Source organism: Teleopsis dalmanni, chromosome 1 (genome assembly GCF_002237135.1).
Source record: "Teleopsis dalmanni isolate 2A chromosome 1, ASM223713v2, whole genome shotgun sequence".
Lineage (NCBI taxonomy): Eukaryota > Metazoa > Arthropoda > Insecta > Diptera > Diopsidae > Teleopsis > Teleopsis dalmanni.
Genome location: NC_051846.1, coordinates 15,323,322 through 15,347,027, shown reverse-complemented (window position 1 = coordinate 15,347,027; position 23,706 = coordinate 15,323,322). Strand labels below are relative to the sequence as shown.

General features: G+C 29.1%; 4 protein-coding genes across 11 annotated transcripts; 3 read left to right on the top strand and 1 right to left on the bottom strand.

Annotated features, from left to right (window-relative positions):
- The first annotated feature begins 1,790 nt into the window (after positions 1-1,790).
- Positions 1,791-4,367, top strand: LOC119672761 (lebercilin-like protein). Its single transcript, XM_038083888.1, has 7 exons — positions 1,791-1,892; positions 2,194-2,292; positions 2,353-2,593; positions 2,659-2,915; positions 3,026-3,251; positions 3,305-3,862; positions 4,057-4,367. The coding sequence occupies exons 2-7, from the start codon at positions 2,228-2,230 to the stop codon at positions 4,276-4,278; spliced, it is 1,569 nt and encodes a 522-aa protein (XP_037939816.1). The 5' UTR covers positions 1,791-1,892; positions 2,194-2,227; the 3' UTR covers positions 4,279-4,367.
- A 58-nt stretch (positions 4,368-4,425) lies between these two features.
- On the bottom strand, positions 4,426-8,429 carry LOC119672759 (ribosome biogenesis protein BMS1 homolog). 2 transcript variants are annotated; one of them, XM_038083882.1, is made up of 5 exons: positions 7,996-8,086; positions 6,658-7,934; positions 6,456-6,600; positions 5,724-6,251; positions 4,426-5,667 (listed from the first exon to the last, which is right to left on the bottom strand). In XM_038083882.1, exons 2-5 carry the CDS (start codon positions 7,852-7,854, stop codon positions 4,502-4,504), a joined length of 3,036 nt encoding a protein of 1,011 aa, XP_037939810.1. In that variant the 5' UTR covers positions 7,855-7,934; positions 7,996-8,086; the 3' UTR covers positions 4,426-4,501. The 2 variants fall into 2 exon arrangements, with proteins under 2 accessions (XP_037939810.1, XP_037939809.1); XM_038083881.1 differs by having other exon boundaries at positions 6,658-8,429.
- LOC119672760 (coiled-coil domain-containing protein 6) lies at positions 7,989-13,183 on the top strand. 4 transcript variants are annotated; one of them, XM_038083884.1, is made up of 8 exons: positions 7,989-8,060; positions 9,824-9,904; positions 10,917-11,034; positions 11,103-11,193; positions 11,259-11,408; positions 11,474-11,926; positions 12,085-12,351; positions 12,418-13,182. In XM_038083884.1, the coding sequence occupies exons 3-8, from the start codon at positions 10,919-10,921 to the stop codon at positions 12,880-12,882; spliced, it is 1,542 nt and encodes a 513-aa protein (XP_037939812.1). In that variant the 5' UTR covers positions 7,989-8,060; positions 9,824-9,904; positions 10,917-10,918; the 3' UTR covers positions 12,883-13,182. The 4 variants fall into 4 exon arrangements, with proteins under 4 accessions (XP_037939812.1, XP_037939811.1, XP_037939813.1 ...); XM_038083883.1 differs by lacking the exon at positions 7,989-8,060 and having other exon boundaries at positions 9,655-9,904; XM_038083885.1 differs by lacking the exons at positions 7,989-8,060; positions 9,824-9,904 and adding an exon at positions 9,966-10,060 and having other exon boundaries at positions 12,418-13,183.
- A 1,057-nt stretch (positions 13,184-14,240) lies between these two features.
- LOC119672583 (sphingomyelin synthase-related 1) lies at positions 14,241-23,066 on the top strand. 4 transcript variants are annotated; one of them, XM_038083676.1, is made up of 7 exons: positions 14,241-14,304; positions 14,861-15,432; positions 20,742-21,087; positions 21,147-21,304; positions 21,456-21,622; positions 21,687-22,047; positions 22,114-23,066. In XM_038083676.1, exons 2-7 carry the CDS (start codon positions 14,919-14,921, stop codon positions 22,668-22,670), a joined length of 2,103 nt encoding a protein of 700 aa, XP_037939604.1. In that variant the 5' UTR covers positions 14,241-14,304; positions 14,861-14,918; the 3' UTR covers positions 22,671-23,066. The 4 variants fall into 4 exon arrangements, with proteins under 4 accessions (XP_037939604.1, XP_037939603.1, XP_037939602.1 ...); XM_038083675.1 differs by lacking the exon at positions 14,241-14,304 and adding an exon at positions 14,478-14,494; XM_038083674.1 differs by lacking the exon at positions 14,241-14,304 and adding an exon at positions 14,546-14,740.
- The last annotated feature ends 640 nt before the right edge of the window (positions 23,067-23,706 follow it).

The following is a 23,706-nucleotide window of genomic DNA, read 5'->3' as shown; positions in this document are numbered from 1 at the left end:
AATGAAATGACGTAAAAAATATTAAATTACACTGTCAAATTTACACTGTCAACAGTTTCTTGGTAATAGCAATGCGGCTACACTAGCCAGTTTTTGGCAAGATTTTTGCACAAGATTTTGTCTCATTTATTTACTAACACATACAATTTTTTTCACATACGAAATTCAAAAGAATTCGTATCTGTATCCAAACATAAAAATCGTGCCAATAAATTGTAATTAATAGATAGTGTAGACGCTGATTTTGCTTATAATACGCTTGTAATATAAAATCCATACAAAATCATGGTAATAAGGTTCGATTATTGAAGTTGTGAACATAGTTTTTGATAGGTTATTTTATTGTACAATACAAGTATTATACAGCATATCTGTTGTGCAGTTATTAGAATACACTTAATTTAAAACTGTATATAAACAATTGAATAAAAATTTATGTTTAAATGAAAGTACGTATTATTTTCGAAACCTCTCTGTCAAACTCTAGGCAGTATGTAGAAGACGCTATGTATAACAATGCGTATAGATTTTGTTAAAAGTTGGGAGTAATTTAAAAAACAAATAAAACTGATACATACAAATAGGTTCACTTCACTTTCACTTAAATGGGGGATCTTTCCCTGTTGTTCGTACGCTGACCTCTATTCAGCGTATAAGTAACGCTAGTCCGTGGTATCATAAAGGGCAATTATTTGAACTCAAATGAATTTTGGACTTAGGGCCGCCACTCCAACCTAACCTATACAATTATGCTATATGATCGTGAGAAATAGTTATTTGGTAATCAGTTTGTTGGTAATTACAGTAGAATAAACGTTATTCAAATGTTATGTAATGTTAACTGTTGAGTAGAAAAAACACTGAAAAGCAAAGCACAAGGGTGGAAGTTGAAGTATGATTTTTTAATCCATTCCAAAGCTAAAGTTGGCTGTTTCACTTCAATCACAATAAAAAAAAGGTCTCCTCAAACAACTTGAAATGTTGATGTGCTCAAATACAGTCCTTAGTAGACTACTGCAACATATTGCCTACGTTTTTTTGCGCAGTCTTTTGATTACACGGCGGCCATATACGGTGCGCATGTGTCGCCCAAAAGTTGACACATACGGCAAACCGGTAAATAGCTTAACACGACTATGAGAATAGTCTCAGGGACTCTCTTAAAATGTCTACAAGACATATGTTTCCCCTGGTACTAAGAAGAAAATAAGCCTTTCTTCGTGAATACAATAAAGTCGTCTCCAATACAAGCACCTTCCTGAATATTGACTTAGCTATACCAACCACATTTAAAACCGTCAAAATCGACTCAAATTCATATTCCACATAAACGAATGTCGAATAGTGACATGTTTGCTAGTCCATCCCAAAAGATCCCGTGCTTACGAAAGCATGGTGCTTTTTAAACTAACTGCACTCCACACATGAATGTGTAGAAACTAATATAGTAAGGATAAAATTGAGCCTATAAAGCGATTCAAAGTGTCATATGGTCAACCTAAGCAAATTGTCGCTCATGTTTTTGATGACCTCCCAATGCTTTCAAAAATCCAGATGTGATATTTTTGTTAACTGCATTAAATATATAATTATTCATTTGAAAACTATGAATAGGTTTTAATAGTGATGAAAAATTTGAAATTTTGAGATGCGTGTCATATATCTTTTTTTTTAATACATCTTTTATGATGCACCTTTTATGCTAAATTAATTACAATTTGAAACTAAGTAAATCATCTCAATTTTTATTTTATTTAATATTCAAAAAAATATTTTTGTGTATTTTAAAAGAATTTGTTGTTTCAAATATTAACGACGAACATTTGTTTAAAGTGTGATTACATTAATCATTGGAGATTTTACGATCTCCGTCCTGTCGATTGGTTGCCAAGGTAATTATGATAATAAGTATATATCTTCCAAAAACCTTTTCTAATATGTAACAATTTTAAACAAATAAACGTGTCGTGTTCAAAAATTTATGAAGAAATTATTTATTAATTTTTCCTATTCAAAATACTAACTGTCAAACTATGTAGTTAAATTAGTAACCTAGGAAACTATTCAAACATTTGTAAAACAGTATATAAATAAATAAAACTCATTTAGTCAAAAAAAAGGAAAAATTGATATATATAATATTTGAACATTTTTCTGATATTAAAAATATACTCATTCAATTATTCTATTTAGTTTCACGAATTTTAATATAACAATCATTCTCACAATGATTTCTCCACAAAAGACACCATCACTTAAATTAATTTCGGAAGAGGTCAATTCAAATTCGCCGTAAGTACTATATACTATGTTCTATCTCGGGTCTTTTAATTAAGAGAAATTAAATTGCAGTCACGACTCTAAGAGCTGTGCAAGCTTTTTTTCTAATGCATCTAGCTCAAAGGCATCGGCTCAACTAATATACGGTACAAGCGTCAAACCACATCCAAGTCGTGCCGGTCGTGCAGGTCCTGGACGAACTGCTTCCCTCATACCTGCCTCAACAGAAGTGCGAAAGCGCGTTCTATCCGCTAGGCGTCTTCGTGTGAAAACATTCCAGAATCAATTAGCAGATGCTCAGCAAACAATATCGGTTTGTAGATTCCCACATAGTAGTTCATTAACCAATCAATAAAAGATGCTTTGATTTATATTAAGGATTTAGCACATGAAAATCGTATGTTGCGTACACTGCACAAACGTCAAGATTCTGCCCTAGCAAAATATGAGAGTACTAATGCAGAACTTCCGCAATTATTATACTCACATGCTGAGGAGATCCGAATGTGGCAGTCAAAGTATCGAACCTTACAACAAACCTGCAAGGATCTGGAAAAGAAAATTAAACAAAAAGAAGCAATTATTCTCTCAGTAACTGATCAAAACAAATACTTTAATCAGCTAAATAAAGACAAGTAAATAATAGTTAAATTTACCAAATAACGACTTCAAATAACGAAATTATTTAATTCATGAAAATACCAAACTTTTTATAATTTACTTAATAAATAAACAAATTTCATAGGAATTTGGAAAGCCGACAAAAGCTCACTGAAAAGGTTAAGGATTTGCAGACCCAATTGCAGGAAAAGAACAATGAAATGAATCTTTACACCCGTAAGACGCAGCTTGAAATTAAGAACTTGAAACAGCAAATACAAAATGACCAAAAACAGCAACGAGAAACAATGGTAATGCTAGACCGTACCCGTTTGGAGTTATCAGGTTTGCGTAAATTCGACGTTCTTCCCGTAAGTTATTTTTAATTGATCCCAATACATGAGTAATAACACTTTTTCTCAAGGATGAGACTGATTTAAAGAGACCACAGTTAAAATCAAAAGAATTGGAAGATGACAACAAATCTGATATTTCTGTAAATTCAAGCCTAGATTTTAATACATTTTTGAACAGTAATCCTTATCACCCGTCAAAAATTCCTAAACATATTGCAAAGACATTACCATTGAAACTGCTAGCTACCAAATCTAGTAAGCCCAAAGCAATTGAAGATAAAAAGAATCCTAAAATACAAATGCGACAAGGTGGTGGTGGTGGTGTTGGTGGTAAAGAAGCTAAATCTGAAACTAAGAATACTCTGGGTAAACATATATATCAGCAGATTAAAGAACAGGGAAAGAGTAAAATCGATAATCAGAAGTTATCTGAAGAAAACAAAATAGACGATCAAGCTGAAATAAATACCGATTCACTAGAACAAATTAATCCAAACGATGATGCCACTTTAAGTGACAATGATCCCCTCAATGGCTATGCAAGCGACAACGATATGATCTTTCCAAAGTATAGTGATGAATCATTCAATATGTATGAACACGATGAAACTGATGAAAATGAGAACGTAAGCTTATTTGTAATAGAAATCTCTTATAAAACTATGTCTTATTAATCATGGAGAATATAAATTATTGGAAAATATAGCCAACCATTAAATCCTTATAGTTATAAAAGGATGTAATATATAATTATACAAATTATCTTATTTTTTTATAGAAATATACATATAGTAATCATTTTCTACAATTTATTTTACAGTCCATAGATACCGCAAAGAAAGCTACTAAACTTAAAGATAACATATCAGATCTACGTAAAATGATATATATGCCGGATATGAAGAGGGAAAGTTTTCTGGATGCCTTTTGTGAAAATTCATCAAATCAAATGGAAAGCGTCAAAACTAAATCCAACCTCGGTGAAAACCGCAAAAACAAATTATTAGCAGCGCTAAAAGCCATTGACGATAAGAAAGATTAGATACTTAACGGACGTAAAAAAGGGAAAAATATTTTTTTATGTTTTATATTTAATGCTTAAACCTAATGCCTAATGTATATTTATATATATTGTATTTAAAAAAATGAATTAGCGTATAAATTGTCTATTTTAGATAAAATTTGTAACAATCTTTATAAAATATATTTCCATTTTGCTGATTTTCATTTTGAATATACAAAAATTTGAACAATATAATTTAGCATTATGTTTGTTGCCTGCTGCGCATTTTACTAAGGGCACGTGAGACTTTTTTGCGTAACTCTTTCTGTCGTTTGTTTTTTCGAAATTCATCAACACGTTTTTCGGCTCGAAATTTCTTTAATCGAAGTCGAGTATCTTTTCTATCTTTAAGGCGTTTCTCTTGGTAGTTAGTTTCCATCATTTTAATCATTTTTGCTACCTTCTGTTCATGTGGTGAATTAATAACTGCAATTCGTTTTTGTTCAATTGTTTTTCCTGGATGTAACGGCCCCATTTTAGGCTTGTCTTTGTAAGGTAATGCGCGTTGTAGAGCTTTTGGAATTACCAATGGTTTAAACACTTTAGGCTGCCGTTTGATTTCCGTATACAGACTGTCGGTTTGAACTTCGTTGCGAATCTCACGTTCTCGCTTTAGTTGACCCAAAGTCTTCATACCCTGCCATTGCAATTTCTCTTCTCCACACAGTAATAACGAAGTTACTGGTGCATAAAAACGAGGCACATCAACACGGAACCATGTACGACAAAAAACAATATCACTTAATAAAATTTTGTCTTCAAATGTTGCACGAAAGCTTCCCTCAGGTGTGTGATGAGACTTCTTTATTTGTCCTCTAATACCAGACACGGTTTTTATTTTGGCACCTTCAAATTTAGCTACTTCCAACGTAGTATTAAACATACCTTTTATAAATGCTGATTTTTTGTATATTTTAAATGGATGTCCAACCAATTTCAATTTCTTCATTATTTGAGTAGATTTATCCAGCTCCGTAACACAACCTGTCGCAGCTATGCGAAATCCCAGACGTTTCATAGCCTCTAAATCGTGCTGTACACTTTGCAACGCTAAAAATCCAGTATTTTGAGGTGTAATGGGACCCCAAAAAGTCATACTGCAAGTTACATGATTTGGTGTATATTTAAGGTAACGATGTCGAAAATTGTCTTCTATCTTAGCAAACACGGCTACTGTCTGAAATCTTCGCCAACCCATAGAAATAATAATTGGATCTCCTGTTTTCAATATTTTTTTATACCAACGATGCTTCTTTACTTTGCAGTTTACAAATCCAACATTTTCTTCAGACAAATTTAAGCCACCTACCAGCACCGGATAGGTAGCATCAAAATGTTCTATAAATTCAGAAGGCACATTTCTAAAACCTGAAATATTAAAACTATTTAGAATATATTTTGAAAAAAAATTCATTTCAACCTACCTAAACGAACATACATTCCAGCACGATAACCTTCGATTTGAACACGTAAATCTGCATCTAAATTTTCAAATTCACTTTTATTTAGCTGCGACTGTTTCTGTGCTTCTGCTTTAAGACTTTCATAATAATCATGATCACCGGTAATACGTCCATCATCTTCTTTTTGCCCTTTATTGTCGTATTCTGCGTCAAATTTAGCTTTTAGCTTTAATTTTTTTGCCATTATTTCCGCTTTTGTAAGATTTTCTTCCTCCACCCTTGTTATTTTTCGTTTACCAGTCTCTTCAGATATTTCCTTCGTTTCATTTTGATCATCCATGTGTTCCATGTGCTCTTCAACTGGCTTTCCAGTATGTTTTTCACCAGTCTCTAAGTCCTCAAAATCTCCATAAACCTCGCTTTCCGCATCACTCATATCATCAAGACGTAAAAGATTTTCAGCATCCTCAGAAGCTTTCCACTTGCCAGTAACAAAACAATTCTTTATTAATTCTTTTTGGTCATCATTTAGCCAATTTCGCGTAGTACCTAAAACCGTTTTGAATTAATTATTTATTCACCAATTTTTTTATCTTCATATATTTAATATGTATTTTCCTAAATTGGAAACTTATTTGTAAATTTATTATTTTTCAATCTGTCTCTTCTATTGCTAAGTATACTGTAGTATTTGATTTGAAAGCCCTATAAACATTGAAAAAAAATATTTGTAACAAACAAAATTAGCCTTACCTGATAAATCTTCAAAGAAGCACTGTTCTTCCTTATCTCGCATGTCTTTCTCTTTGTGAATATCTTTCTGTTTTTTTGTTACAACTTTAAAAAGTCCACCTAATTCATCCTCAGTATCGGAATCATTATTTTCTTCTTTTTTTGTCTAAAATTTATATATACACATTAAATTTTGGAATGCTTAATTACTTTAATTACTCACACTTTTGTTTTGTGTATAACAACCATAGACTAAACGCATTAGATTTCGTGATTCAGAATGTCTTTGCAAAAATGCGTCTCGCGCTTTTTGAGCCAAATTTTCTTTCCAACTCATACTATTTTCCATTACTTCCTTTTTATTATTTTCTGAGTCTGCATCACTATCGTCATTTCCACTGGATAATGCGAAATTTTCTGTGTTTTGATAATCCTCATCAGATGACTCACTTTCATCACCACTTATAGCTTCATTTTCCTCATTGCTTTCTTCAGCATTCCATCCCATATTATAACTGTTTTCATTATCATTGTCAATTTCTTCATCCTCGTCTTCATCTAAACCGGAATCTTCACTTTCTGTTATATCTTCATTTATATTATCATCTTTAAAATCTTTAGACTTAATGGCCACACCATCAGAGAACAATTTAAATTCTTGCTCTTGAATTTGTTCATCAACAGTCTGCTTCTTCTCAATCAACTTTCCAACTAATTTATCTTGTTCTGCAGAGATTTCATTTCTCTCTTTATGGCTATGTGAACCTTGTAATTCAATATATACAGCATCTTTATCATAAACAATTCCTCCAACGCCTGACATTGGCGCATACAACAGTCTTTCCTTCTCCAAAAGACTTCTTTTCTTTTCAGTACCGGGTAAAGGACAGGGATCCGGTATTTGACTTAATTCCTCTATCCGCATGTCACCTAGGCCAGCGATGTGTACCATATGTTCTTGTTTTAAAGGCACACCACGTACGTATCCATACAGTACAACTTCGCGATCACATTTGGCATCCCTTCTTATAGTATCAGTATTTGTGACGTCTTCAACACGATCTACCAACAAATAGCTATGTGCTCCTCGCCATTGTAACGGACGAAATTTCATAACCGAAATGAAACGACCAAGATTTTTAACCTCATTACGCAAATACTCGCCATGCAATATACCTGATAGGTAAAACAGTTTTGCGCCATCATAAACTTCAGTCCAGAAACGATGTTTTAGCTCTTTCTTCCGTTTTCGTAACTGTTTTGGATTACGTATCATATCCAAATGCGTTAGCACACCCATTATTTTAGGCATGCCATGCACCTGGCAAATATTTAAAAATTCAAATATTTCCATTTCAAATCCATAACTTGCATCGCACAACAACAACACTAAATCAGCACATTTCGATACATCAATCATTGAATTTATATCATTGTTGCACTCCAATAAAGTTATACGTCGCTTTTTGGAGGTTACAATGGTTATTGGTCCACGTATTTCTGTAACATTAGTGCGTGTAAAATTTTTAATTAAGTTGTTTATTAAAGTTGTCTTGCCCACCTTAGGGGGTCCTACTACAGCAATTAAAACTGGTGGAGGTTCATCAGGAGTCTGATCCACTACAGGTATGTGCTGCTTTTTTGCTGTTAAATCTTCTTTACGACGAAAATTACGTTCCGCACGCTGTGCTGAGTTGATAGCAAAAGCTTTAGGATTTCTTTGTCGAGCGGTAAGATTCTCCTCCTTTTGATTTAAATCTTTCTTGGCTTTGACTTTCTTTTTTTCGGCTTTAATACCGGATTGCCGTTGACGGTGAGATTTCTTTTTGTCCATACCATCTTGATCTAGCATTATTTGCTTCTAAAACCTTAGTTTTTCAAGTTATATATCCTTAGCTCTTAATTACTCCAAAAAAAAAAAACAGTTTCCACACGTGCGAAAATTGTTTTGACGTTACTAACATAATTTTTGATAGTTAAAGAAGAGTTACCATATGTTTTGAAAGTATTTTTAAAATCATATGTTTGGCCACAGGTCTTGTGAATTAGCAATGAGTTTGTAAGTAATTTTAGTATATATATATGTGAATGCAATAGAATTGAATATATATATATATTACTTTCAAAGATTTTTAAATATATAACATTTTTTCTTAATTACATTGCTATAGTGTTATATAATATATATACATTGAACTCATATGATATTATAATATACTTAATTACTAAATACTGCATAATTGTGCAATTACTGTGACATACTAAGAAAAAGCACTAACTTACTAATAGTGGTATAATGTAAACACAATACTAAAGCCCGTTCAAGTTGATATTGACAGCGCAATTAACGGAAGTATTACTTTCATTCCAGGCTAGCTACTTTAAATAATTCAATTAACGAAACGTATATGATTATTGAAATTAAAAGCATTTTAATAACAATTAAAGGTCTATGTTAAACAGTAGTGCCTATTGTGGTTTGTCTATTGTTAATAGACAATAGAAAACTTTCTATCGTTTATAGACAAAACTGAATTTTGGTATTTTGCACTGCAAACCAATGGACATTTTTTTATCTCATTTTTCTATTATTTTTGTATATTAATAAGGAATAATAAGGAACAATTAATTTAAATTTTTATTTTCTTAGGCGCTTAATACAGTTACAGTTTTTTCTCTATATTTAAAATTAAATATTTGCACTAGTTCCAAAATATTTTCTCGGTTTAATTGAAATCAACTGTCATTGACATTTATTTGAAAAAACAACACTTTTTCTTTATCTGAACTTATCTTTTGCTTAAAATTTATCTTGCGCATAGTTGTATTTGAAATTTCAATTAATTTCAGCCTCGTTTCAGCCTCAAAATGCCATTTTCGTTAAAGTCGTTCTAACCTTAAACCTGAATTTTTTATGGAAAAAGCAAGTTAACTTCGCTGAAACGAAGACGAAATTAAGATTTTTGTGAAATTAAAGTTTGTCTGAACATAGTACTAAAAGATATGAGATATCTTTTTAGTTATTGATAAAGTCTAAAATAATTAAGAAAAATATAAATTAACAAATTACGTCTACGTATTATAAACTTATAAAATTTTATCAGAAAAAAATTAAAGACTTCATAAAATGTATTTCAGTTTTTAATACGTATTATGTTAAACTTCTCACCTACATGGTTTAAACACGTATTATTTTAATTACAACTCATCCGGCAGCACCAACTTCATCAAATATATGACACAAATGTAGGGAAGTATTTTAGTGATTTGCCTGAAAATACATATTTTATTTGCATAAACTGTTTTACAAAAGGATTTAATAAATTTTTAATAAAACAAAATAAAAGATAAAATTACAGTATCTGATATATATAAAGAACATTTTTAAGATATTATATTTGAAGTTGTGAACGGTTCAAATTAAGAAGCAGCAGCTAAGCAAGTGAATCAAAAAGGAACTTAGAATTCAGGTAATGTAAAATGTAAAACGGAATTGTTTCTCTTCGTTTTAATTTTCAACAAAAATTTGAATACCTAAAATGCTAAATATATGTTTCCTAATATAACAATTATATTAAAAACTTTTAAATTTGAATGAAGTCATTTTAATTGTACAGGACAGACAAGTAAGAGAAAAAAAAGTTATCGACAAAATGAAAAAAAGAAAATCAAAAGTACAAGTACTTGCGTACTCAATTTATATTTTCGTTTGAAATTGTAAACGTTTATTGCATTTTATCTAATAGAAATCGTTCTAATTCTAATAAGAAATGTAATTATGGTCGATTTAAGAAAAAGTTGTGATAATACATTTATGTAAAATATCAACAGACTATATTGTGGAATAACCTATTGTAATGCATATTTCGTTCAATTTATGAAAAAATAGTAATTTAAGCTTAATAACCACATAAAACTTAATATAAAAAATAATCTAGTAGTATTTTTTATATAAGTAATGTATGATGCAAATTGCATTTAATGTACATACATACATATCAGTGTTTAATCAAGGGCAAAGTAAATTTTTTAAGGTCAACATGCATAACCCTACCATAATCAAAAGCTTATAAGGAGCTATTTTTTTATTTTTATATAATTTTTTTTTTTTTTTTTTTTTTTGAGATAAGCAGAATTGATGCATCATTCAAGAGACATTCTGACATGTATGAATAAATATAAATGTAATCAATTCTGTAGTTATTCCTTTGTTCAATATATTGAGAAATGCATAATCGGTTAAGGTTTTTCTTCTCAACGATTTTTGAAAAACATTTTATAAAAACGTATTTCTATTTGATATTCAAATAATATAATTGTAATAAAAATGTTTCGATTACTCAAACATTGCTGAAATATTTTTGTATGCATTGAAATAAAAAGAAACAGATCGATACTCCACTAGTAATTGAATATTTTTTACACATATTTTTATAAAATAATCCTATTAAATTTGTTTTATATTGGTTTTTTTTTGGCTAGTAATGGAAAGCCCATGTGAATCGGAAAGTTCTTTAGATGGGGGAAGCATGCTGCCACCAAGTCCAGTATCTAGAGAACAATTGCAAAAGAGAATAGAATCACTCACGCAGCAGAATAAGTAAATTCCAATATATATTCATTTATATAATACGTCATTATTAATATTAAAATCTTTCCTATTTTCAGAGTTCTAAAAGCTGAATTAGACACATTTAAAATCAAATGTAAAGTGGTGCAGGAAGAGAATAGAACACTAAAACAAGCTTCAGTTATAATTGTAAATATAAATATTCGAAATTGTAATATTTATTTAAATAAATAAAAAAAATTATGTTTATATAGCAAGCAAAAGCGGAACAAGAAGAAGAATATATATCGAATACATTACTAAAAAAAATTCAAGCATTGAAAAAGGAAAAAGAGACTTTGGCGCATCATTATGAACGTGAGGAGGAATGTTTAACAAATGATTTATCACGTAAATTAGATCAAGTAAGTCTTAACATTTACTAGCATAACTAAGAATGAAACACAAATTACAATTTTTTCATGCATAGTTACGTCAAGAAAAATGTAAACTAGAACAAACATTAGAACAAGAACAAGAATGTCTTGTCAACAAATTAATGCGCAAAATTGAAAAACTGCAAGCCGAAACTGACAACAAGCAAACTAACTTGGAACAATTGCGGAGAGAGATGGTTGAATTAGAAAACACGTTGGAACAGGAGCAAGAAGCGTTAGTGAATAAATTGTGGAAGCGCATGGATAAATTAGAAACAGAGAAACGTTCATTGCAAATAAAACTTGATCAACCAGTTTCAGATCCCACCACACCACGTGATATTACTAATGCCAATGGGGACACTGCTTCTCATCTTACTTCACATGTTCAAACTTTACGCTCGGAGGTGATAAGATTACGTGCCAATTTAGCGGCTGCACAAAAAGAAACAACTATTAAAATGCAACAATTTGCACAGGAAGAAAAAAATATACGCGAGGAAAATGTAAGTAATACTATATTTGTAATTATTATTGATATATATTTGATTAAAAATTTCTATATTTTAATCATTTCTTAATAAATGCTTTGAATATATTTTCTGTCTTTAAAACATATTTAATATTTTTAATAATATTTAATATAAATATTATTTTTGTGTAGCGTAAACTTAAACTGGAAGTTGAACGTAGGGAAGCTCTTTGTCGACATTTATCTGAATCTGAGTCTTCGCTAGAAATGGATGAGGAACGTTTCTATAATGAAAGCTTAATGGCTGGAGGAAATCCACTTGTCGGAAATACAGCTGCCGCTCAACGCCATCGCCAACGTACTATAAGTAGTCCAGTTTCTAATAGTCCCTCAAACAGTCGTCCATTAAGTCCAGGTACAGCACAACAGAATCGTTGTTATGCTTGTGGTCAAATTGTGGTATGTTTTAATTAACAATTTAATCTGGAAATATTTGTATTATTACATTATTTTTTTTTTTTACAGAATCGGAGAGCAAGTGAACGCTTTATCAAACCTGCTTTACCTACACCAATGTTAGGATTGAATACGTCTGCTCCAAATGTGCTAGGGTCGAGTACAGGTGGTCCTAGTGCTAACTTAAACTCAAACTCTCTGTTTTCAGCAACAACTGCGTCTAGTGGTTTTCTATCGGGTATCAATAGCGATCGTTTAAATTATGGAGCCAGTGGAGCTTTCAATTCAGCATCATTACTCAGTGGTGGTAATTCATCAAACACTACCACTTTTAATGTAAATGCAAGCAATGTCTTAAATCAGACTGCTTCCAATCCAATTAACATAAATTTAAACAGCTCGTCCAGTAGCTCTTCAAGTATAATGAATACAAGTAATTCTTCGCTTTCAGCTTTTACGCCAACTAATACAAGCTCCTCCACATCATTTGCACAGCCAGCCAGTCCAATGGACACATCAGTTTATAAAGAGTAAAAAAGGACTGCTAGCTATGAATATACATAATATCAAATGCCGTCAACATGAGTTAAATATTTTTATTTTATATATTTCTATAAAAGGAATTGATTTCTAATTTATGTTCGAATTCAAGTTGAAAGTTGAAAGCTGAACTAATATAACAAATATATAGATAAATATGAAATATATATTTTTAAACAGTTAAACAGTTTCTTCTATACCAAATGAAGTGCTGGTACTATAAATAATAAGAAATGCAGCCACATTCAAAAAGCCTATTTCGTATGAAAAATGCTTATATTAAATTTAAATTAATGTTTATCGTAATAAAATTTTGCTTATATAAATGTATATTATAATAATCTTATTTCATGAAAAATATTATGATACAATAAAATATATAAAAAAGAAAGAAAATAACGAAATCTGAGATCATAATCTTTGAACAAAATTAGATGCGAAAGCGATAATAGCAACAGCATCTATATTTTTAATTAAAAGAAATAATTCATTTTGCATAGCATATTACAAATATCTATATAAATAATTAAAAGAAATAATTCATTTTGCATAGCACTTACAAATATTGCACAGAAACTATAAATTCAATTTCTATATAAAATTTACTAATATATTTTATGCGTAAATATATATATTATATATCAAGAATTTATAAAAGAAGATTAACTTTCAATACTCTTAAAATTTTGATGTATTAACTTCGTTTAAATTAATTTTGGAGTTGAATGAATTTCTTTTATGAGAAAACCAACAGTTTTTAAAATTGTTTAGCTTAAGATTTTTTGCTTTTTATAATTATAATATTAAATAAACTGTCGCTATAATAAATAATTCAAAAAAAAATTTTTTTGATTTACTTTACTAAGTTCAGTTTTTAGAATGTAGACGTTAAATATTATATTTGTAGTGGTGTGTAAAACTGAAAGGGCAACGAATTTGCTTTAACTTTTGTCTGATTTTACAGATGGTAGTTTAAAATGAAATATATTAGACTGATTAAGTATTCTTATAATATATAAAAAAATTGAATGCTATATTATTTAAATTTCAATTAAAAAAAATGCATCCTGCTTAAAATAGTAGTCAATATTTTCAATGGCAAGAAGTTAACAATGTGAAGTTAGTTTATTATGTTGAGGCTAGTTGAGTCAGTGCACTTAAGCACATTTACTCTCTATTATTGCGAGGTTTCTTCATAACACCTTTTTACACTTTGATTGGATTATTGTTTATTACTTAATTAAATTAAGCATTTTTTTATAATAATCGTATAGTTAGAGAATTAAAAACTAAAACAAAAAATACAACTTCATTTAGTTATGGTATAATAAATAAGTTGCACATTCATATTATTAAAGAAATTGATAAATGAAAGCATCTAAGATATCTTCAAGTTCAAATAAACATTATAAGCGGGTTTGTCAAATTTACTAATAAAAATTTTATAATTTTCATAATAATATAGCATAGAGATATAATTTTGACAATAAAGAATTATTTTATTGAATTAAGTGCTAGATCCCAGAAAAAAAATACATATATTAAGTATTATTAAAAGTTGTGTATTGAAGATGAAAAGATTTTTCAAACAAAAATTCTAATTCATGTATGTATATATTTTATGGAAATTTAAAATTTTCTTATTTGAATTTAACTTTCCATGCCTGAGATATTGAGTGTCGCACCCAGTTATTCTTTTATACCACTGCTGTTTGTAATGTGGAGAGAAGTCAAATGAGAAAATTTGCAAATGTCAATAAAAACAACATAAAATGTAATCAGTGCATAAATGTAATTTTAACTTTTTGGCAGTAGAGAAGTGTGGTTTAAAGTTTTAAGTTTAATCGCGTGTGTAAGAAAATAAATTACAAATATTTAAAATAGCCGCCAATAAGAAAAGACATTATTAAAAAATTAAGAGGATTTGTGTAGTTTTCTGTGTTGCTTAGTAAATAATTTTAAATAATTTTAGCTGAAGATTTCTCTTTAATGTTTAATATTATAAAAAAGAATCTGAGTCATCTGCTAATATGACAGAAAAAAGTGCTGAGGAAGTATTTAAATGGAACATGACGGATGTTAAAACATGGGCAAAAGTAAAGCACCTTTCTGACAACGTAATTTATTGCATAGAAAGAGAAGGAGTCGATGGGCAAGTGCTGCTAACTCTTACAGAAAATGATATACGCGATTTTCGTTTTCGTATGAACTATAAACTTTCATTCGGTGAACTAAAAAAACTATGGCTTATGGTTCATGCACTGCAAACACAAAACTCACCGCAAGTACAGAAATCGCAAGCTTTCACTAGCACACATGGAATTTCCATTAACTCAACATCTGCCACAACGCTTCTGTCGCAAGAATCGATGGAATCATCTCCAGTGCATAGGCATTTACGAAATAATGCTGCTAGTGAAGGATCTATTTGCACTTGCAGTTTTATTCATAGCAGAACAGATTGTGATATATCACCACCGCTTTCCATTGATGGACGAGCTACTCATATACCTCAAGAACTCTTTAAAACCGCTATTAGTTTAGGTAAGTTATCTTTTGATTTCAATAGAGAATATCTGTAAACTAACTATTTTCCGTAAACAAAATATGTATGTCGCTAAGATAACAAATATGGCTCAAGTGCCAAGGCCATACGTGAAAGTGTACTTCAGCAGTACTTTTAGTAAATGATAAAACGAAAACAATTTCATTTTTTGCTGGTTGTTTTGCCATTCACTATATAATATTTATTTTACGTTTTTATTCATTAAATCCAATCGCTATCAGTCATTTGCCTTATTACTGCGCTTTCTTTACTTTGTTGTCAATACACACACACATACATACATACATGTATCAAAACTGATTTGTTTACAAAGTAATTTCTTTATTGGTAGCGGGGCCATTTGTCAATTATAATATTGGAAAATAATTCCGATATTATTGTTAAAAATAATAAAAATAAAATATTTCCTTGAATTTGTATCGTTGATCAAAAACCATTTTAGTTTTTAATATTAATTCCATTGGATTTTTTTAATATTTCTTTTCATATTAAATTATATACATACCATATATATATGAAACCAAGTTAAATTGTATTGTATATTAAAATGAATATTTTGTGACTGCAGTATAGCCCTACAAAAATCTTTGTAATCCTTTTCCGAAAGTTCTGCAAACATACGACACTTACCCATACGACAAACTTCCCCTTTGCAAAAATCGTTTTTAACGAAGGAATTTTTTAAAATGTAAGAAAAGCCAAAGTTGAGCTTAATCTGGCAAATAGATTGGTTGTTGCACAATTCTTGGTCCAAAAAGTTTAATAATATTTTAACTCAATTGTTTAACCAGTTTGGGCTTAATATATCAACATAATTCGTATTGTATGGCAAAAAATTTGTTTTGAAACCTACTTAACACTCGAATTCGCTTTGAAGTCGAAAAGCCGGGTTCTCGTGTCTATTTTGTCCGTTGTTTAAAACTAGGATCATGGTGGTAGACCTAAGTATTTGTGGCACGATTTCAAATGTTTTGTTTATTCATCCAATGTTTTTAAATGAGTAAATTCACTTAACACAATTACCATTTTAGTATGAATTTCCATTATTTTCAAGACTTCATTTTATGAGAAATTTATTTAATTACTGCACGAAAAGTTTATAATAACTTTTAAAAACGCAGTGGCACCTGATTTTAGAAATCAGGCAATTTCTAACTCACTATGAAAATTTTACTGTAAAAGGCAATTTTTTTTCCTTAACTATTTAATGGGATATGGTGAAATGCGTCAAATTTGTTAATTAATAGAATCTAATTATGAGGTAGTCAGCTGTTAACACAGACAAAAAGAAATATCCTTTCTATAACTTTAAAAATAAATATTTATAGGATATTAATTTCATATTATATTAGGATGTGGAAGCGTTTAACAACTCACTATTGGCAATCAAAAAAGCGAAGACACATAAAACTGCTTAATCAAAAATCATAATCAATTAGAATAAGAATAAGTTAGAATAAGTATGGATTTATCAACTATAATTATCCTTTCTACTCTCAGTCTGCTTTGCTAAAATATTGGTAATTATTTTATAAATTTTGTTGATTCAAAAGTCAGTTCTCAAAAGTATTGTATTTAAAATGAATAGACTTAAAATAATATTTGCAGGTCTATATAGTAGAATTGTATTATTCTCTATATAAAATTTGAAAGCTTATATAATATTTAATATACGGACATATAGGCACATATATGCATATCATATATTATTTTTGAGTTTTTTTTAATTATGTTTATTTATACATATTCCTCCAGAAAATAGCATATATATAATAATTGAGTTCATTCGTTATATAAAATCCTCGACGTCAATATTTCTTATGTTTGTTGCTATATGTTGAATAATATAAGCATTTTGAAAATCATAAAAAGTTCGTTTGTCTAAATATTGTTAAATGTTTCTAATCTATATTTGTTTCGTTCTGAAATAATAGATAATATATGTACATATAATAGTTAAAAACATCATTATCATGAGCGAGTTGATAATACTCATTTGGGCGTAAAGATACATTGCCTATTTTATCATTTATTTAACGATAATATGGAATCGTAATATGTATTCATATATTTATGGACAATCCACTTACACATTAATGTTCTTAAATTTGAACTCATTTGATTTTGTTTATTTAAAAGAAATTCGTATATAAACAAACAATTTAGAACAAATTTTTGTAAATGTAAATCATAAATGATCAGCTTAATGGAAAATTAAAAACGCAGGTAATAAAATTACTAAACTTTTCAGCAAATGTGTTTGAAATAGTAAATACAAGACATAAAACATATTCTTAAAAGGTACCTAATATAAAAAACAAGCACTGAACCATCGTGACCAACGAAATCTATCTATTGTAGAATATTGCATTATTTTCAAATAAAGTTTTATCTTGTTTTATAAATAATAAAAAATAAAAAAACCTGCATTTTTAGCAACTTTTTTCACTACGGCACATGTCAAAATAGTTCATTTTTGATATATATCATTTTATATATATCTATGTAAACTGCATATACTAGTTAAAGCTAAATGATGTATGTAAACCACTAAAAAATTTTTAATTTTAAATTTTAATATAGAGGACGCTCACAAATTAGATATAAATTATATATATTAGAACCATGCAACCAGAAAGATTTTTTTTTTTTTTAAAAATTTTAAAATGTAAACTATTTTCATGCAGAATCTATGTTAAAATGCTCATTGTACAGAAGTATAATATGCTTTTGTCAAAACAATTTCCATATTTTTTATCATCGGGCATGAAAAATGTTTTACACTTTCTACAAGAACTATCATCGCCGAAATGACGTTACCACATAGCCAACTTGCTAAAGTAACTACTTGTCACGCAGTTTACCTGCAGTTTCATCCTTCAGATATCGTCCTTCATTTCTTTTACCAAAATGCACACACTAAGTTAAATATCGTTGATTTATGTTCGCATCAGATCGGGGTGGCAATATTCTTTCACCTACACTCAAGTTATGTTCAATAATCCCACCTGGGTGCCTGATCGAGTTTTTGCAAGGAAAGATGTTTTATGCTTTGTCTTAAAACTTTCTGGGCCATCTATGGCTCTATTTCAGACTTTTATTATTTTTAAAATAAATAGATGAAATTTTTATTAGAAAACTATATATAGAAAAAAGTGTTTTCAGATACTTAAAATATTAATTTCAGACGATACTTAAATACATAATTCCATGTATAAATCAATATCAATAATTATGGTAGTTACGACAGAACAATTTAGCAATAAATTTTAATCTTTTAACACCTTATATACCCCACGGTTTGTAAACTTTGCTTATCAGTTCATTTTGCTCAATAATAATTTAAAAAAAAATTAAATCAAAATTTTACTTGTGAGTATCAAAAATTTCCTATCTAATAAACAGGCCTTCGTACCTTATAAATCATTCGTCACATCAATGATTGACCGATTGATGTAACCATTCCAATTATTTACTTTGTTGACGTGACTTTGATTGATATTTTGGTCACACTCAATTACGAAAGCACATACCTTGCTTTGACACACATACGTTTCGGAGGGGTATGATGCACCTAGTAAAAATTATATTTTTAAGCTTAATTTGTTATTTTTATAAACCGTTTAACTTGTCGTACAAACAAATTTCAATGGGAGGTTCAAAAAACTTTTCTTGATGAAAAACTTTTAAATTATGTTATGTAGTTTTATGTATTTTTGGAATTTCTTAAAATAAAATTGAAAGTGTATTAAAATTATCGTATGCAATAAATTCTTCTGAAAATAATTTATTGATTAGAATATTATTTATTTTGATGTGATTAAAATAGAATTGAATATTCGGCAATGTCATAACGCTCTTACAAAGGTTATTTGAAATACAAAGAACAATAATTAAACAATATATATAAAAATTGTTATAGGAGTTTCTAATATTTTTATAAGTTCTGCTTACATTTCAGTCAATATATAGAGTAGAAATTTTCTTAGAAATATTAACATTTCGGAGAATTGTAACAGAGACCTTAAGGATCTACTTAGACTTGTGGACACCTATTATGTTGCCATATAAAGCTCGAAGGTTTAATAACGATTTCCAACCTTTAATAAAACACAGGGAGCTCTCCATGAGTAGGCCTTAGAGCCAAATAACATATTCTAGAAAGTTTACAACATGTCCTAGTTAATAGCCGTAATTTTTTCTTATAGAGTTGTAAAAAAACAACATTGACTCTGATTGAATCAAATTGGCATCACTTTTAAAATATGTTAAATGATTGTCTTTGGACATATGTTTTTTGTTGTGTTGTTTACAATATGAATTACAAAAATTGTAAACACTAGAAATTAATTAGTTTAAATAAAAGAAAACAACATGAATATTAGAAGGGCAATGGTACGCATTTTTATCTTATTTATTTAAATTAATTTAGTTTTTTACTATATGTATTTAAATTTATTAGTAAATGAAATATTCATATGATTTGGACGTATGACTGGAATTTTGCTACATATTTCCTAGTGAACATTTACAATAGACTGAGTTCTGAAGTTGGCTGCACTTAAACTTAAGACTTAAAATTTTTTGCGAGTAAAACCTAACTCTGAAGATTTTAAGAGCATTGTTGTTGCTTAACATGTTTTCTTCCGTAAGTTGCGAGTATTTTTTTGCTATTATAAAAGTAAAATTTAAAACAGATTTGAAGCAGCTTCTTTATCTTTCTTCTAACTGCAACAGACTCATTCAACAATATCAATCTGATAGCATAGTTTTCTAATTAAAAGTGACGTTTCAACAATTTCATGCTAAGGTATCTAAATGAAGACGAAAAATTTGGTACATTGGGGTGTTAAGTGTCATTGATATTTAATGGTACCGGTTGACTTTTTTGTTTTAAGAGGCCCCAACTTGCATAACGTTATTGTTTATATAAAGATTTCAACAACAGCATTTATTTGTGGATATATCATAGATTTCATTTAAATTTTCATCTATTATTTATCAGATTTAAGGTTTCACATACTATTTTTACCGCTTTTATTATAGTGAAAATACAATTCTAAAAAATTTGGATATCCGAGCCAGGGATCTAGTTGTAGTAAATATGTACCAAATTAATTCTTGCTTTAATTTATAATTATATTTATATTCATTTCAATAAATCTTAAGAAAAAAATTCTATTTATAATATTCCAGCTAATTGAGGTTTAGTTGACTGAATAACATTAACTAATAACATTATACAATATTTATATATTTATGAAAAATATTTTGCCATATATTTCAGCTTATTCATTTGCTGTGACATGGATAACCTCATTTGTAATGGTGATTGTGCATGAACGTGTGCCAGATATGAAACGTTATCCACCGCTTCCAGATATATTTCTAGATAATGTGCCGCACATTCCATGGGCATTTCATATGTGCGAATTAACTGGTACTCTGCTTTTTTCCGTGTGGGCTTTTGTTATAATATTTCATAAATATCGTTCCGTATTATTGAGACGTTTCTTTGCATTAGCCGGTACAGTTTTTCTACTACGTTGCGTTACAATGTTAATAACTTCACTTAGTGTACCTGGAGCTCATCTGCAATGCAACCAAAGCGATTACGCATTTGATGATACTATGTAAAATAAATTTTTTATAAATTAAAAAAAAAAAATTTTTAATTAACTACTAATTTTAGTATAACATTTGGTGAAGCTTTGGAAAAACGCATATTTCGTGCTTATACCATTTGGGCCGGTCTAGGCATGTCAATTCAAGGAGTTCGCACGTGTGGGGACTATATGTTTAGTGGACATACAGTGGCACTGACACTAATGAATTTTTTCATTACTGAATGTAAGTTAAAATTGTGTTTATACAAGTCAATATTCAATATTCAATATTCTGTAATCATTAATAAGAAATTTTACTGAAGAATGTTACAGCATTTTAATATAATCCATTTCTAACCAATATCGTTTGTTTTTTTTTCGTATCATACACACAGATACTCCTCGAAATTTATATTTTCTACATACGCTTTCCTGGCTGCTTAATATGTTTGGCATTTTCTTTATACTCGCTGCTCATGAGCACTATTCCATAGACGTATTCGTGGCCTTTTATATAACATCGCGCTTATTCCTTTATTACCACACATTAGCTAATAATCAGGTGGGAATGTTTTAACTGGAAGTTTTTATGTGCACATTATTATGTGGAATTATTCTCATTTCAGGCGTTGATGTCGCATGATTCAACAAGGACACGAGTGTGGTTTCCTATGTTTAGTTATTTTGAAAGTTCTGTCGATGGAATAATACCAAATGAATATGATACAATTGATGAACTAAAACATAATATATTTCATTTCTTTAGCACCGTTATAAGTATGATTAAATATGCTGTAACTAATCTTTGGCATGAAATAATGCATATACGTGAAATAACATCTTCAACGATCTCAATTTTCAGAAGAAATAGTAAACCATCAACTAGTGAACAGATCATCAAAAAAAACTTGAACATTCAGGAAGAAAATACGGAAATTACACAGTTGATTGATAAAATTGACGTTAATGACGAAAGAGATACTTTAGGTTTGTATTATAAAAACAATTTTTAAGAAAATTTAAAACATTTAAAACATTTAAAATTCTTTGCAGATTTTCCTTCAACTTTGAGCGATTATGAAGAAGAGAAAACAGAATGTTATAATAGCATAGTTAAAAATGTACAAAGTAAAACATCTTTAACAAGTGATACTGATTTCAAACAATCGGACACAAAATTTATTCTAGACAATTATAATCATTTTCAAACACGTTTAAAGAATGACGAAAGAATAGAAAAAAAACTAGATGAATTTGCAGTAGAAGATCTTCAACCGGATGGCAATGAACTTAAAAGTAAGCGTAAAATGTTTGCGAAAGACAAACTAGCACAAATAGACAATGTTCCAACTATGGACATTGTAGAAAATAATTTAGAAAATACCTCGAATTCAAAACAAATTCAAGTGCCTCCAATTGAAAAGTTAATGCAACAAATGTCTACCATTACTGCTACTAATGCAGTAACCAAAGATGAGAAAAAAGCTGGAATGCCAATAAATGAAGAACGTAAGACATCTCTACCAGAAAATATAGTACAGCAAAAGTCTACCATATTAATATCAGATAATAATGACAATGACAACCATTCAGGCGCATCTGATGCATAAATATTTTATTTTATTAGAAATGATCTAATATTATAAGTTATATTTAATTGCAACAAAATATCAAATAAACCAGTCAATAACAAATCATTGTCAAAGCGTGCAAATTGCACAACCCAAATCGTAGCCTAAATTTTAAAATTTATTCTTCCACAACAGTATTTTTGTTATATCATTAAATCCAAATCTGAGGAACATGTGATGACGTTATATTCAAAATCTTATTTTATATGAAACCTGTCCTACAATTTGGCTAAATTAATTCCTTATAATTAACTGTAATTAACTGTTGAGCAGTTATTACTCGTCATTTTATTTCGTATTGGCATTTTATTTATTTTCTAAATCATCATTTTCGATTCAAACTCAAATCGCAATACAAAATTCCATTTATAATAATTGTATTTTAAATAAAATGTTTAGCAAAATTATCTATTGATTTAATTATAGTAAATTTATGATATTACTTTACTTGTATCCTGACTGATTATTGTTACAACTCAATTTTAAATATACTTTTTAAAAGTAAGGAGTAAAAACCGAACAAATAAAATAATATATATTATTTTCAATCAGAAATCTTTTAAAACATATATTCTGTATAAATTTGAAAAGCTGAAAGTAGTTGTATTATATATAAATTTTTCACTATTAAAATTATTTAAATACAATATGTTTATGTTTTTGTTTAAAATCGAATTGAATTTCATTTGTTGAAAATGTTATTGAACTATTTAAACCCAAATGTGTTTGTTAAAGTATCCATATTTAAATAACTATACTCCTTCTTTATATATATACTATTCTAAACTATACTATACTTTATATATACTAAGTAAGTAGACCAAATATTAAGAAACTCATTCCATTACTCGTAACCAAAATCTCGTACATAAACGTTTTAGCTCATAAGTAACTAAAACATGAATATGCAAATCTATTTTTTTATGTACGCACAATATATAAAACTGAAGTTTCATTAATAAAGTGCAACATTTACTTTGAATTAGAATATAAATAAATTTTGAAACAAATCATT

What these genes read in the sequence shown, in the direction of transcription:
- LOC119672761 (XM_038083888.1), top strand. Translation starts at nt 2,228, where the DNA reads ATGATTTCTCCACAAAAGACACCATCACTTAAATTAATTTCGGAAGAG. An exon ending in ATGCTCAGCAAACAATATCG is followed by an intron (nt 2,594 to 2,658) that starts GTTTGTAGATTC and finishes ATTTATATTAAG; the next exon opens with GATTTAGCACATGAAAATCG. An exon ending in AAACTGATGAAAATGAGAAC is followed by an intron (nt 3,863 to 4,056) that starts GTAAGCTTATTT and finishes TTTATTTTACAG; the next exon opens with TCCATAGATACCGCAAAGAA.
- LOC119672759 (XM_038083881.1), bottom strand. Translation starts at nt 8,286, where the DNA reads ATGCTAGATCAAGATGGTATGGACAAAAAGAAATCTCACCGTCAACGG. An exon ending in GTTATACACAAAACAAAAGT is followed by an intron (nt 6,601 to 6,657) that starts GTGAGTAATTAA and finishes TATAAATTTTAG; the next exon opens with ACAAAAAAAGAAGAAAATAA. An exon ending in TGGAATGTATGTTCGTTTAG is followed by an intron (nt 5,668 to 5,723) that starts GTAGGTTGAAAT and finishes TTAATATTTCAG; the next exon opens with GTTTTAGAAATGTGCCTTCT.
- LOC119672760 (XM_038083885.1), top strand. Translation starts at nt 10,919, where the DNA reads ATGGAAAGCCCATGTGAATCGGAAAGTTCTTTAGATGGGGGAAGCATG. An exon ending in TATCACGTAAATTAGATCAA is followed by an intron (nt 11,409 to 11,473) that starts GTAAGTCTTAAC and finishes TTTCATGCATAG; the next exon opens with TTACGTCAAGAAAAATGTAA. An exon ending in AAAATATACGCGAGGAAAAT is followed by an intron (nt 11,927 to 12,084) that starts GTAAGTAATACT and finishes ATTTTTGTGTAG; the next exon opens with CGTAAACTTAAACTGGAAGT.
- LOC119672583 (XM_038083676.1), top strand. Translation starts at nt 14,919, where the DNA reads ATGACAGAAAAAAGTGCTGAGGAAGTATTTAAATGGAACATGACGGAT. An exon ending in GAATTTTTTCATTACTGAAT is followed by an intron (nt 21,305 to 21,455) that starts GTAAGTTAAAAT and finishes TCATACACACAG; the next exon opens with ATACTCCTCGAAATTTATAT. An exon ending in TGACGAAAGAGATACTTTAG is followed by an intron (nt 22,048 to 22,113) that starts GTTTGTATTATA and finishes AATTCTTTGCAG; the next exon opens with ATTTTCCTTCAACTTTGAGC.